Source organism: Lynx rufus, unplaced genomic scaffold (genome assembly GCF_022079265.1).
Source record: "Lynx rufus isolate CCGP_SWC_20201006 ecotype Redwood Valley unplaced genomic scaffold, mLynRuf1.p SCAF_21, whole genome shotgun sequence".
Lineage (NCBI taxonomy): Eukaryota > Metazoa > Chordata > Mammalia > Carnivora > Felidae > Lynx > Lynx rufus.
The window spans coordinates 24,437,839-24,452,215 of NW_025814836.1; the positions used below are offsets into that span (position 1 = coordinate 24,437,839).

General features: G+C 55.6%; 1 protein-coding gene across 1 annotated transcript in view; it reads right to left on the minus strand.

The window, feature by feature from the left end:
* The window catches only part of AP3B2 (adaptor related protein complex 3 subunit beta 2), a 34,282-nt gene extending 20,798 nt beyond the window's left edge, over positions 1-13,484 (minus strand). The window contains exons 1-4 of the mRNA XM_047086837.1: positions 13,366-13,484; positions 3,583-3,658; positions 3,375-3,449; positions 2,998-3,093 (exon numbers count right to left, since the gene is read on the minus strand). Of these exons, the coding sequence (XP_046942793.1) occupies positions 2,998-3,093; positions 3,375-3,449; positions 3,583-3,658; positions 13,366-13,478 (360 nt within the window). The 5' untranslated portion in view covers positions 13,479-13,484. The remainder of the gene's footprint in view (positions 1-2,997; positions 3,094-3,374; positions 3,450-3,582; positions 3,659-13,365) is intronic.
* Positions 13,485-14,377: the final 893 nt, after the last annotated feature.

Sequence of the window (14,377 nt, forward strand, 5' to 3'; positions counted from 1 at the left end):
AGTGGGCACAAGCAGACGAGGAACAGAGCACGAGCAGGGGAGGAACAGAAAGAGAGGGAGACACAAAATCCAAAGCAGGCTCCAGGCTCCAAGCTGTCACCACAGAGCCCGACGTGGGGCTTGAACCCACGGACCATGAGATCATGACCTGAGCCGAAGTCGGACGCTTAATGGGCTGAGCCACCCAGGTGCCCCTCTGGTTTTCTCAAAGGGGAAATTCAGGGGCAGACTGTAGAAACTACAGCTAAATGTAAAACCTGTGCCAAAAATTCCAGAATGGGGGGCGCCTGAGTGGCTCAGTTGGTTGAGCATCCGACTTCAGCTCAGGTCATGATCTCGTAGTTTGTGGGTTCGAGCCCCACATCAGGCTCTGTGCTGACAGCTCAGAGCCTGCAGCCTGTTTCAGATTCTGTGTCTCCCTCTCTCTCTACCCCTCCCTTGCTCATGTTCTCTCTCTGTCTCAAAAATAAATAAACATTAAAAAAAATTTTTTTTTAATTCCAGAATGGTTCTTCCAAAATGATTTAACCCTGATTCAAACCAAAAGATTACTTGCCAATCTAGACAGATCAATGGATTGATCCCGTGGTTTTGACTTTAAAAGTTAACATAGCACCACGTGTGGTCTAAAGAGACCCCGGTATTGCCGAATGAATGATGGGTATATTCAAGTGCCTGCGCTTCCTACCCCACCTCAGAGAAGCAGACCTTGTCGGCCTCTCCTGCTCGCCATATAGCAAGCACAGTGACCCAGGGGGGCAGTCAATCCTCCCCCCTGCTCAGCAACCCACAGAACCAGCTGGACATGAAAAGCTGAGCTGGACCTTTCAGAGACACTCTCACAGGAATGTGAACCAAATATGTGGAAAGTCTAGGGAGGAGAGTTAGTGCTTGACATCTGACATCTGGCAGTGATATTGGCTTCTGTATCCTTGACATATACAGACCAGAAGGGCACACAGCGGAGACCATCAAGCGTACGTTTAATATGCAAAACAAAAGGTGAGGATATTCAGCTGAAATAGTGAGAAGGGATTCAGCCCCCACTCTATTCTAAAGGACTTGAGGGGCACCTGGGTGGCTCAGTCGGTTAAGCGTCCAATCTCGGTTTCGGCTCAGGTCACGATCTCACAATTTGGTGAGTTCGAGCCCCACATCAGGCTCTGTGCTGACAGGGCAGAGCCTGCTTCGGATTCTGTCTCTCCCTCTTTCTCTGCCCCTCCCCCACTCACGCTGTCTCTGTCTCTCTCAAAAGAAATCTATAAACTTAAAAAAAAAAAAAAAAGATTTAAAGGACTTAAATCTTCCTGCCCCTTCCCTTAAGTGATTTCAATTTTGACATGCTCCAAAAAGCCTTTCAGTACAACAGACTGACAACAGTCTTTCAAAGTGGGTGTTTTGCAGACACTGGGGCATCTAACACAAGTCAGCTACTTCTGGTGCCAAACGGAAGACTCATCACCTGTTTCAACTCTAGAGGAATAATCCGCTGTACTGAACTCACTGAAAACGGGCAGCCGGGTGTTATGGCGTCTGCGCTGACCTTCGAACCCAACCTCTCCCGCAGGGTGAATCTTGTTGTCTTCCTCTCCACAGAGCTCATTTGTTTTCAGTAAACCCTTCTGTCCTCCCCAAGTTCCAAAGTCATCGTTCTCCACAGAAACCCAGACTTGGTGAAACTCCTAGTGCCAAGGCTGTGACACACGGAGGTGAGGAACCCAGGTCAGTTGTCCCCTGCCCAGAACCCTGTCTGAAGGACGTCGACTTCTGCCCGGTTGTGGACCACGATTCCTTCACACCAACGGGGGCAAGACCCAGGGCTCTCTGTTCTCAGGGACGCAAGTGGTTTATGTTTGAGGCGGCCATTATCGCAGGCTCCTCAGAGGAGGAGAGACACGGTCTCTGGGCAGCCACTTCATCTCTCAAGCCCCTTCTGAGCTGGCCTCCACCCTCTGGGGGTCCCACTAATGAGGGAGCCAAAGGCAAGCTGAGAGCAAAGCACGAGCTAGAGCTAGCCATCCCCCCTCCCCACCAGGTGGGACACGTGTGACACTCCTCAGACACTCCTGGCTGCCCGAGGACACAGGAAAGGGAAAAACAAATAGCTAACTGATGGCGATCACGGTCCCGCGGGACGTGGGTCTCCATCAGTCTGCAACTGTCTTAATGATTTATAAGAAAAAAGGGCAGTCTCCAGAATCCTATAGACTCAATTTCCTGGAGCCCTAACATCACCCTCCCCTCCATGGTGATGGGGGAAACAAAGACAAGAAGAAAATGTAGATTAAAATTAAATTAATTTTCTTTTTGAGAGAGAAAGAGAGAGAAGCAGGCCTCTGTTTCTACCCAAAGTGGGGCTCGTGTTCACCCGATGCGGGGCTCGAACTCCCGGAACCGTGAGGTCATGCCCTGAACAGAAGTCAGATGCTTGCCGGACTGAGCCACCCAGAAGCCCCAATAAAATTAAATTTCTTTACAACCTGCAGCCCACTGACAAATACTCGAGGCAGGCAGAGTAGAACATTCCTGCAGGAACTCCCTTCTGTCTTAATGTGAATGCTTTGCTAGAGGGAAAAATAACTTCAGCTCAACAATAGCAAGGCCTCCAGTATCTGAAGAGTCCTCTTTAGCATAGGAAAGTCCGTTTGGAAACCTCCCTCTTTCCTTAACACCCCCCCCCCAACTTCCTAGTATGTAACCAGTGTCTCCTCACAGCCCCAGTGCAGCTCTTTCTGCCCACGAGTCCTGTCCCCGTGCGTTCATAAAATCACCTTTTTGCACCAAAGACGTCTCAAGAGTTCCTTCCTGGCCGTTGGCTTGGACCCCCCCCCCAACACTTAACACCACAGCAGCATCGGTCCTCTTGTCTGACTCTGACCCTCCCAAGTCTAGGCGGCCAGGAAAGGGCCTCCAAGACCGTCCCCCACGCACAGGCCTCTCCCTGGGCTGCCCCTCCAACGCGGCGCCCGCGAGACCCGGCCCGGGGCGCGAACTGACCTTCAGGCCGCGCTGGAAGGTGGAGATAGACAGCAGGGCCAGATCTTGTTGTTCTTCGGCGTAGCGCACCAGGTACACGTAGACCAGCTTCTTCACCTGGGAGCAGAAGGGCTTCTCAGCAGGACTGCCGCCCCCACCCAGTGAGACCAGTCACCAGTCACCGCCTGGCCAGCTGTGGTCCCGAGTGCGCCCCGGGGTCCTTCAATCGGATCTACGTCTGCTTGGGGGACGCAGAAACAGGGTCTTCTCCTGAGCCGAGGGCATCCCGAGCAAGTCGGGCCCCCGGGGGCCGGATGGTGCCTTTCCTCACCCCAACCGGCTGGCGCTTACTCCCGGTGGGGGTGGGCACGCGAGCCCCCTCACCCCGCGCTGCCTACCTCTATGTTCTTACAGGCCACGTTCTTCACCACGGCCGGAAACAGGTCGGAGGCGTTCTTTCCCCTGGCGATCATCTGGGGGGGGGGGGGTCGCAGTAGGGGGAGAAGGGAGGAGGCCCACACTTATTAGGAGAAGGTCCACCGGGAGCCAAGAAGGGCTGCTCTTCGACCCCTCCCGCAGACCAGGGAGGCCCCTTCCCCCACTCACGGCCACGATCGTCTTCATGGCCTCCAGCTTGAGGGAATCTTTGTTGGTGTCCAACATCTCCTTCAGGTCATCATGCCTGGGGGTGGGGAAGGCACAGGGGGTCAGCGGAGGGTACGAGGGTGGGGCTGGGGGTATCCACCCGGAGGATACAGGCAGAAAGAAGGGACACGGGCAGGGGACTTGGGGTCAGGAGAAACGCGGGCCAGCCTGTGGTATGGGTCGAACTGGGTCCTCCTCAAAAAAGATATATCGAAGTCCTAACCGCTAGGACTCCAGAATGTGACCCTATTTGGAAATAGGGTCGCTGCAGTTGTAATTCGTTAGGATGATGTCACACTGGGGTAGGGAGGGCCCCAAATCCCGTCTGTCGGGGGTTCTGGTAAGAAGACAGCCACGTGAAGAGACAGAGACGCAGGGAGACTGCCATGTGAAGACGGAGCATTGGAGTGATCCATGAAAGATTGCCAGGAAACTACCAGAAGCTAGGAAGGGGCGAGGAAGGATCCTCCTACAGGTTTCAGAGGGAGCACGGCCCTGCAGGCACCTTGATTTCGGACTTCCGGCCTCCAGATCTGTGAGACCGTAAAGTTTTGTTGTTCTAAACCATGCACTTGGCAGTACTTCGTTACAGCAGGCCCTAGGACACCCATACAGCCAGTGACCCAGAGCCAGAAGACAAGAGGAAGGGTTCGGGGTGGGAAAGGTGTGGACTCCGCCCAGAGAATGGCCAGTTGGGTAGATGGGAAGGATCTGGAGCCAGTGCAAAGAAGGCGGTGTCACAACAACAGCAGGATGCCCTTGCCCTTGCCCTTGCCCTTGCCCTTGCCCTTGCCCCACGAGGGTGTTCCCAGGCCCCGACTCCAGGACTGGACTGGACAGGTCCCGGTCACTCCAGAATCTGTTGAGATGGTCTCCCAACAAGAGCCAGACCCGTCACTTAACATTCAACGGTGATTACAGGAAGTGAAAAAACCCTAATGGGAGAAATAAATGAAGATCTGAACAAATGTCCCCTTGCAGGTGGCTGAAGGGAATACAGGTAATCCTCAGGCCAATACACAAATTTCATGCAATGTCCATTGAAATTTCAGTGAAGGCACTTGGTCAAACCTCCTCAAATGGCAGCAAAAACCCCAAAGAATAGTTTGGGGAAAAAAGAGAACAAGGCCACAGTGACAGACAACACACCCTCCTGAAATTCAAAATACAAAACAACATGACAGTGACCAAAAGCCCCGTGGTACCAGGTTAAAAGATAGAAAGTCAAAGGTCATATGGGACAAGTTCATAAATGGATCTAAATGGATACATTAGGAACAAGAACTCACCAATGGAAGGGAGAACCATTTTTTCCTGTAAATAAACACCGCTGGGACAACTGCTATGCAGCAAAGATTTTAACTTGTACATGCATCTCACACCTAAATAAACCCTGCACCTGTTATTTTTCTTAATGTTTGTTTATTTTTGAGAGAGAGAGAGAGAGAGAGACAGAGCACGAGTGGGGGAGGGGCAGAGAGAGAGGGAGACTCAGAATCCGAAGCAGGCTCCAGGCTCCGAGCTGTCGGCACACAGCCCGACGCGGGGCTCGAACCCACAAACTGTGAGATCATGACCTGAGCTGAAGTCGGACGCTTAACCGACTGAGCCCCCAAGCACCCTGTTTAGTGACATTATTTTTAAATATATAAGTTATAAAGGGGAAATTTTTACATTCAAGGTCATAAACTTATCAGTAACCAGATGGCTGGGTTCAATTTTATTTTAACTTTGGTATATAAAACTAAAAAAAATAAAATAAAATAAAAATGAAAGCAAATAAGGCGACTGTATTTGTTCCCTAGGGCTGCCGTAACAAAGTACCACAGACTGGAAGGCTTAAACGACCTATATTATTTTCACACAATTTTGGAGACTAGAAGTCTGAGGCGGTGTCAGGAGGCATGGTTTCTTCCGAGGCCTCTCCTGGCCTCACAGATGACTGTCTTCCTGTACCTTAAAATGTTTTTTAAATGCTTATTCATTTTTGAGAGAGAGACAGAGACAGAGCACCAGCAGGGGAGGGGCAAGGAGAGGGGGAGACACAGAACCTAAAGCAGGTTGCAGGCCCTGAGCTGTCAGCACAGAGCCCGACCCGGGGCTCGAACTCACAGACCGTGAGATCATGACGGGAGCTGAAGTCAGACGCTCAACCGACTGAGCCACCCGGGCACCCCTAGCTTCCTGTATCTTCACATGGTCTCCCCTCCGGGTGTCCCCGTGTCCGAATTTCCTCTTCTTACAAGGACACCAGATTGGATTAGGATTGGGGCCCACCCTAATGACTTCATTTTAACATAACCACCGCTTTAAAGACCCCTACTCAAAATAGTCACATTCTGAAGCAGTGGGGGTTAGGACTTCAACATAGGAATTTGAAGGGGACACAATCCAGCGTATAATAGCAACAGAGAGGACATTCTTTGGGATGTGGCAAATACAAGTTCAATATTCAAAATTAAGTACTGCTATCGATTTAAGATCTGTTTCTAGCATTCGCTGTCAGGGCTGCTGCAAGCACATCCACCATCTGCTTGTCCCTCCAGGTGGACACAGCCCTGAGCTGTTGCTCCCCATTCAGTGAGCGGAGTATAGTCTGCTATTCCTCGGCCAGGTGCCCTTGTGCAACGAACAACCTGCCCAACCATACTCAGAGGTGCAGGGGCTGGTGGTCAAAGAAGTGAACAGAGAACTGTGAATGAGCCCATGGAAAAATGTGTCTATCCGCAGCCCAGAGAGCTGTGGGACAAGGGATACACTCGTGTGTTGCCAAGACAGTTCCAAAATGTGGTGAGCAGCTGTGTGTGCAGTCCTGCACGGTTCTCCCATTTCCCAGATGATGCTCGGATAACCCACAACTTTTGGCCCAGGCAGGAGAACCCAGTCTAGAAAGGTATCACTGACGGTAGAAATTGAAAAGCAGTGAAACGTTTAGGGGCGCCCGGGTGGCTCTGTCGGTTAAGCGCCCAAATTTGGCTCAGGTCATGATCTCACGGTTTGTGGGTTCGAGCCCCACGTCGGGCTCTGTGCTGACAGCTTGCAGCCTGGAGCCCGCTTCGGATTCTGTGTCTCCCTCTCTCTCCGCCCCTCCCCCACTCACACTCTGTCTCTCTCTGTCTCTCAAAAATGAATAAACGTTAAAAAATTTAAAAAAAAGAAAAAGAAAAAGGCAGCGAAACATTTAGAAACAACAGACGGCCAGAAATCGGAAGGAGCAGTGTCAGCAGGGAAGAGCGTGACGAGAGTCACAGAGGCAAACGTGACTGTGTGGCTGACGTGGAGAGACGAGTAAGCGGCAGAGGCTAAGAGGAGGGGAACGCGGAACGGCACACGCCTATTCCTAGGGCTGCATTTTGCAGATGCCTGAGTGCCTCACACACACTCAGAAGGGACGGAAGGGCTGCTACGAAACGGAGGTTCCAAGGGTTTTAGGAAGCGTCCTGCCCGAACAGATTTTTTGATGGAGAGCAAAGCAGAAAGATGATGCCTTCTGGAACACAGCGGACGTGCTAGCTGTTAGATGAGGGCAGAAGATGTCCAGCCCCGGTCATGCTGATCACTTGGGAGATGCCCGCAAAATCAGAGGATACTTTCCCATGGCCGAGCCGGGGCCCCTTCACTCTGCCCAACACCCACCCGGTGGCCAGTTCCTAAGGGGCGGAGCTCAGGACAGGGCGGGGTGGGCGGGGGGGGGGGGAACTGTCTATGGAAAGAGGTACAGACCGGTCAGCCGGGCCTGGGCGGCACTGGGGCTGCAGGAAGAATGAAAGCCGGGCACCACCACCCCTGGGCTACGACACACACCACTGCCAGGTGCCCCTACGCACACACCTCACAGTCAACTCACACCCAGGGACACCGACACACCCCAACATCCCCACCGAACGCCAGCACCATCCACACACTCCCGTATCCCCCCCCGCAGATACCCCCACACCCCCACAGGGACACCTGCACCCCCACAGACACCCCCACACACCCCCAGACACGCCTGCACCTCCCAGGCACGTAGGATTTGTACGTAAACCCACACACACCCACAAAAAAGCCCCTGCAGACACACGCCCACAACCTCCAGAGAAACACACACAGACACATACACCATTCAGACACCGTCCACATAAACCCACACAGCCATCAACACACCTCACACTACAACTACAACACACACCTCAACTACACATCCCTACAGACACCCGCAAACACACACACATCGCCAACAAGCCCTCTCCACAGCCCCCCACGTCTTCATCTAGACATGTACACCCTGCACGAGCACCCCCCCAACACACACCACGTACACGTACACCCTCTGGACAGAGCTGTCACTCGGTCTCATTCCCCAGTGTCCAGGGGACTCCTATTTGCGATTCTGGAGGACGAGTGTAGGCTGCTAGGATCCAATGCATACGCAGCCTCGTGGATCCTCCGACCTCCTTCTGAGGGATCAGCCTGGGGTGACCTCACGGGGAGCGGCGGGAGTCTGCCCGGTCCTTTTTGACTCCGGGTGTTCTCTCAAGCAGACTTGCTCACACCTGGGCGTCCTCACCGCTCCCAGAAATGCCACAGGCCTGTGTCAAACGCACACACCCCGGGGCCTGCACGGGGGCGCCCACGCTACCCCCACCCTCCCAGCCTAGCGCATACACCCCAGGGCCCCGGGCAGAGGGGGACCAGGGGTGGAGGGACTGTGGGTACGCAGCACGCACAGCCCCGGCTGGATTGTCAAATGCCCGTTAACGGAGCAGCTCCCTCCTGGGATGTGACCGCCCCGGGTCCCGTGTCTCCACCAGCTTGTGTGCCCAAGAGGAAGAGGAAGCGGGAGATACAGGGCAATGCTCTAAAGCCCCGAAACCTTAGCCTCCCGCGGTCAGATCCCCTTACACCGCAATCGCTCCCACCTGACCCCCCAGCCTGGCCTGAGGGACTCTGGGGGGGCGGGGAGGGTGGCCAGAGCCAGTCAGGGGGGAGAACATGGCACGGAGGCCAGACAGGCCCACCTCCCCCGACACCACGTCCCTCTCCTCCCCACACGAGTCGGGTCCCAGCCCACTCGACGGGGGAGGCTGGCCAGGCCCTGTGCCTTAGCCGGTTCTCCGAACCCCACTCAGAGCCCGCTGGAGCCAGGACCTCGGGCAAAGTCAAGGTGGCCCTGGACCCTCAAACATTTCATTATCCTCCTCCCCAGAGAGCCCGCAGCTCCCTTAAGTGAAGTCCGCCCCCCTCGTACCCTCAGCCCCCACCCGGTGCCCCTGCCACCCCCTCCAGCCTGGACCCCAACGCCGGCCCGGTCCTCCTCCGGAGCAGGTGGGACCCGAAGGACTCAGCCGGCCTCTGGCCTTCCGGGCGTCGGGGTGAGGGTCGCTGGGAGTCCCTCTGTACCTTAGCGGCTGGCTCTGGCTCTGGCTCTGGCTCTGGCTCTCGCTCCGGCCAGGCTCCGGGCAAGACCCTTCCAGAGGCGCTTCTGGGGCCGCGTCTTCCTCTGGGGCCTGCAGCCACCGAAGCTCCTCAGGCTGCAAGGCCTGGTACCAGGGTGGGGGGCCGCCTTCGGGGCCCAGCACAGGGCTGGCGGCCTCCCGGTCAGCTCCGCAGGCCCCCCGGCCCCCCGGCCTCACCACGGCCCCCGGGAGCTGCAGGAATCGCTGCATCGGGCACCAGGTCCTGCTCCGAGATGAGACCCAGCTGACCAGGGAGCTGGGGACGCCTGTCCCTGTTACCAGACGGCCCGCCTCCCAGACTCAGTAACCGGACACTGGCAGGCAGGGAGGCTCCGGTTTCCCGTTCACTGCTCAGAGACGAGGACTTGAGAGCGGGAGGAAGGCAGCGACTGGGACTAAGCCACCGCGATCTCCCACCAGGGGGCGGGGGGGCCGTGGTCAGGGGAGCTGATCCAGACAGGGGTGAGGGACCCACTCCTCACCTCCACTCTCCGGCCGCATCTGGACCCCTGTCTCCCCAGAACCGCTCTTCCTCAGAAACCCTGCACGCCTGCTCCCCACTCGGACCGAAGCCAGAGCCAGGTCCTGGACTCCTGCCTTCCTATCAGCTTGGTCTTCCCTCTGCTTCCCCCCTCCCTGGCCCAGGCCCCCCCAGGTCCATCCCTGCAGCTGCCCTCTCACTCACACCCTTGGCCTTCCGTCCGTACCGCCCCTCCCCTGCCAGGAGCAGGTGGCTTCAGACCCCTTTGACGCGCCTCAAATCCCCACCCACGGCCTGGCTCGTACCTTACCACTTGCTTCTCACAGAAAATGAGAGGCCTTAGATAACATCCCCTGCAGCTCCAGGCATCTGTGTCTCCTCTCCTACTTCCCCCCTCCGCCTGGGCAGAGTGATCCTCCTCCAAGCCAGGCGGTGCTCCCATCACCCAGCGGCCCAGGCCCCCGTAGCTCCCTTCAGCCTCGCCCTCTCCCTCTCTGGGTTGCTGGCTCCTTCCCACCAGCAGTTAGACTTGTTCCAGCCCCTCCCACCCTCACAGTGAAGACAGATAACAACACAAATAAAATACACAAACCTTCTTGAACGAATTCTCTCCTCCAGCAACTCTTTCTCTCTCTCCCCTGTACACACTTCTTGAAAGCAAATTTCCCATCTTCCGGGTTTTATTTATTCACCTCCTATTTGCTTCTCTACTCACTCCAATCTGGCTTTCGATGCTGATTAGAACTCAGGGCTGGGGCGCCTGGGAGGCGTCCGACTCCTGATTTTGGCTCAGGTCACAATCTCATCCTCGTTCGTGGGATCGAGCCCGCATTGGGCTGACAGCACAGAGCCCGCTTGGGATTCTCTCTCTCCCCCCCCTGCCCCTCCCCCACCCACTCTCTTTCTCAAAGTAAATAAATAAACTTAAAAAAAAAGAAAAGAGGGGCGCCTGGGTGGCGCAGTCGGTTAAGCGTCCGACTTCAGCCAGGTCACAATCTCGCGGTCCAGGAGTTCGAGCCCCGCGTCGGGCCTGGGCTGATGGCTCAGAGCCTGGAGCCTGTTTCCGATTCTGTGTCTCCCTCTCTCTCTGCCCCTCCCCCGTTCATGCTCTGTCTCTCTTTGTCCCAAAAATAAATAAACGTTGAAAAAAAAAAAAATTAAAAAAAAAAAAATTAAATAAAAAAAAAAAAAAAAAAAAAAAAAGAAAAGAGGTGGCGCCTGGGTGGCTCAGGCGGCCGAGCGACCAACTTCAGCTCAGGTTGTGATCTCGTGGTCGGTAAGTTCGAGCCCCGCATCAGGCTCTGTGCTGACAGCTCGGAGCCTGGAGCCTGCTACGGATTCTGTGTCCCTCTCTCTCTCTCTGCCCCTCCCTGACTCACGCTCTCTCTTGTGCTCTCTCTCTCTCTCTCTCAAAAAAATAATAAGCATTAGAAAGAAAAACAATTTAAAAAAAATAAAAAGAATTTAAGGCTGAGGGGCCGCCATGATGTCTGCAAGTTACATGGTTCAGCCAAAAATCTGTATGGCTCGATGTTAGAAAAAGCAAATACTGGGGCGCCTGGGTGGCACAGTCGGTTAAGCGTCCGACTTCAGCCAGGTCACGATCTCGCGGTCTGGGAGTTCGAGCCCCGCGTCAGGCTCTGGGCTGATGGCTCGGAGCCTGGAGCCTGTTTCCGATTCTGTGTCTCCCTCTCTCTCTGCCCCTCCCCCGTTCATGCTCTGTCTCTCTCTGTCCCAAAAATAAATAAACGTTGAAAAAAAAATTTAAAAAAAAAAAAAAAGAAAAAGCAAATACGGCAGAGCGTCAACATCAGTTGGATCTAGGTGGAGGGCGTACGTATTCCTCACATTACACACTCAACTTTTCTGTATGTTTTAAGCTGTTCATGATAGAATGTTGGGGAAAAATAATCTAGCTCCTCCTCTTCGGATTTTGTCAGACTTGTCCCCCAGGACAGGAGGTGGGACCTGGAGCAAGGAGGGGTTGACCTTCCCTTTGTCAAATCAGTGGTCGTCTTCCCTTGTTTGAGTGGACATTGCTGATTGCTTCCTCCTTCTTGAAACATTTTGTTTCCCTCCAGCCTTTGGTTTACTTTTTCTCAGTAACCTTGAAACATTCCCCCTGCATTCTGGTCATCCCTAAGGTGTCTTTAGGGTTCATACCCGTGTGCCGTCTGAACTCATTTTTTAAATTAATTAATTAATTAATTAATTAATTAATTTTTAATCTTTACTTTTGAGAGAAAGAGAGAGAGAGTGCACAGAAGAGGGGCAGAGAGAGAGAGGGAGACACAGAAATCCAAAGCAGGCTCCAGGCTCTGAGCTGTCAGCACAGAGCCGACGCGGGGTTTGAACCCACCAACAGCTAGATCATGACCCGAGCTGAAGTCTGACGCTTAGCCCACTGAGCCACCCAGGCGCCCCTGAACTCATTTTTTATACTCTCCCTGGGTTATCTTAACTTCCTTCTGTGGCTTTGATTAACATACATATGTTAATAATCTCTCCTGGAATCCAAATCCTAAAATCCAGCTACCTCCTAGGCTTGAATATCCCTCAGGGTTTACAATCCCAGCCTGTCAAAAGTTGGCCTCACCATTATTTTCCCAAATTTGCTTGTAACATCTTTATTTCCAATCACACTGTACAGCAACCACCATCTATCCAGTTACAAGAAATAGTAACCTGAGTATTATTCTTATCTTCTCCCCCCAGTTAATCATCAGTCTGTGACTTCTATCCCCTCAAGAGCCCTCAGATCCTCTGCCCCCACCATAGTCTAGCCCACCATCATGTCTCCCTCCCCCAACACTCAACCCCCCCTCCCCAGGCCTTGTCTCCTGCTTAAACCAGCACACCTCCAATCTCCTCTCCACAATCCAGCCTAGAATCCTTCTAAAATGCAAATCTGATATCCCCTGCTTAGAACTCCTCGCCACTTTGGCACCTTCCCACCCTCATTTCTGGTCACTCGGAGGCCTGGCGCAGCGATTTGATTCTGGCCATCTGTACTAGCACCTACAAAACCTAAAAGCTTTTCCTCCGCCTGGAACATTCCTCACTCCCCCCTCTCCCTGTTCCCCAGGGCCAGAGACCAGCTCTTCGCACCCCTCCGGCTGTCCACCCCCCAACACAGATTCTCCCTCTGGGGCAACCCTCCAGAGCAACTAGAGGGTGGGGACCGGTTCAGGTTCACGCCTGTATTCACAGTGACTGGGATGAGAATGGACACAGCAGTCCCTGAAAAATGCTTGTTTCAGGATTTACAAATAAACGAATGAACCAACGAATGAGCCAAAGGTGGAGGGGAAGAGTGGGAAGCCCAGGTGGGGTTGAAGTACAGGGGCAAAGTGGGAAGCAGGGGTGCGGCCTGGGGGTGCTAGCGTGGGGCCAGAATGAGGGACGTGGATTTGCACGAGGGGCCGGGCCGTGGAGGTTCTGGGTGCACACCCCGGGCCGGCCTTCCCGGAGAGGCCCCAAGCTGGACCTCACGGCCTCTGCCCCCTCCCGCGCGGTCCTCAGGAGCCCGCTCGCCCCGCGCGAAAAAGGCGGAGAACCGGTGATGCAAACCCACACCCAGCGGGCACGCCTGGGGCGGGAGGGTGCGCCCATCCCCCGCCAGCCTCCAGCCCCTCCCCGGGTCCCGGGTGGGCCCTCGGGCGGCGCGCGGCGCGGGAGGACAGGGCCGCGAGGGTCGGGCCGCGGCGGGAGGGGGCGGGGCGGGGGCCCGGCGGCGGCGGCGGCGGCGGGAGGGGGCAGGGCGGGCTTCCGGGCCGCGCGGCCGGGCCGCTGTCCATGGTGCCGGCGCGCCGCGCGCTCCCTCACCGCTTGTAGTCGGAGGAGAAGATGCCGCCGCTCGCGGGGTCGTGGCCGTACTCGGGCTCCCCGGGGCCGGCGGAGCCGCCCTTGTCTTCGCCGTAGGCGGGGGCGGCCGACATGGGGCTGCCGGGGAGAGCGCTTCGCGGGGGCGGAGGCCGCGCGGCCGGGGTGCTGCTGGGACCGAGGAGGCGAGCGCAGGCCCGGCTCCGCGGAGGCCGCAATCTGCGCGGGCGGAGGCAGCGCGCGGATTTATCAATCAGGGCCGCGCGGGGAGGCTCTTAAAGGCACCGGCGCCTGCGGAGCGGAGGGCGTGTCCGCGGAGGGGGCGGGGCGGTGCCGCAGGGTCTGGCCCCGCCCGAATCCCTCGGAAATCCCCGCCTTCCTTCCCCCTCCCGGTAAGGGAGGTTCCTGTCCCTTAGAGGGACTGTTCCGGGGGTGGGTGGAGGCCGCTGGACTGAGGATGGGACAGCCTTCCGGCAGATGCACAACGCCTTCCCTCACCACCCCCACCCCCGACCACAGGGTCTCGGTGGAAGGGCCTCCAGGGACTCCGCTCATTCCCGACACGGTCACCGATGCTCACCCACGCAGTGGAAGGAAAGCAGGGGACTGAAGAGAAGGCTGTGCCACAGGGCTGGCGGTCCTAGAGCAGGAAGGAGGCACTGCACTGGGAGACCCGCTTCGGAGACCAAAGACGCTCCCTCTCCCAGCTCCATCTTGCCTACAAAATCTGGGCCCCTCTGATGGTGTCTTGCTTTCTCATCAGGAAGCCAGAAGGCTAGCTGGAGGTGACAATTTAAGTCTGGTCCAGGAGAGGAGCCTACAGCAGGCTTCGGGTAGAGAAATAGACACCGAATAGAAGGGGCAGTGAACCCCGAATCCAGCTTTGCAATATAGTTTAATGACCATTTCTGAAGCCGCCGTGCCCACTCAGGATGGCCTGAGGTCACACCTATCCACAGTCAAGTTCAGGTCCACTGACACCTAGGAAGGAAGGGATAGGGCTGGGTTAGGGTCT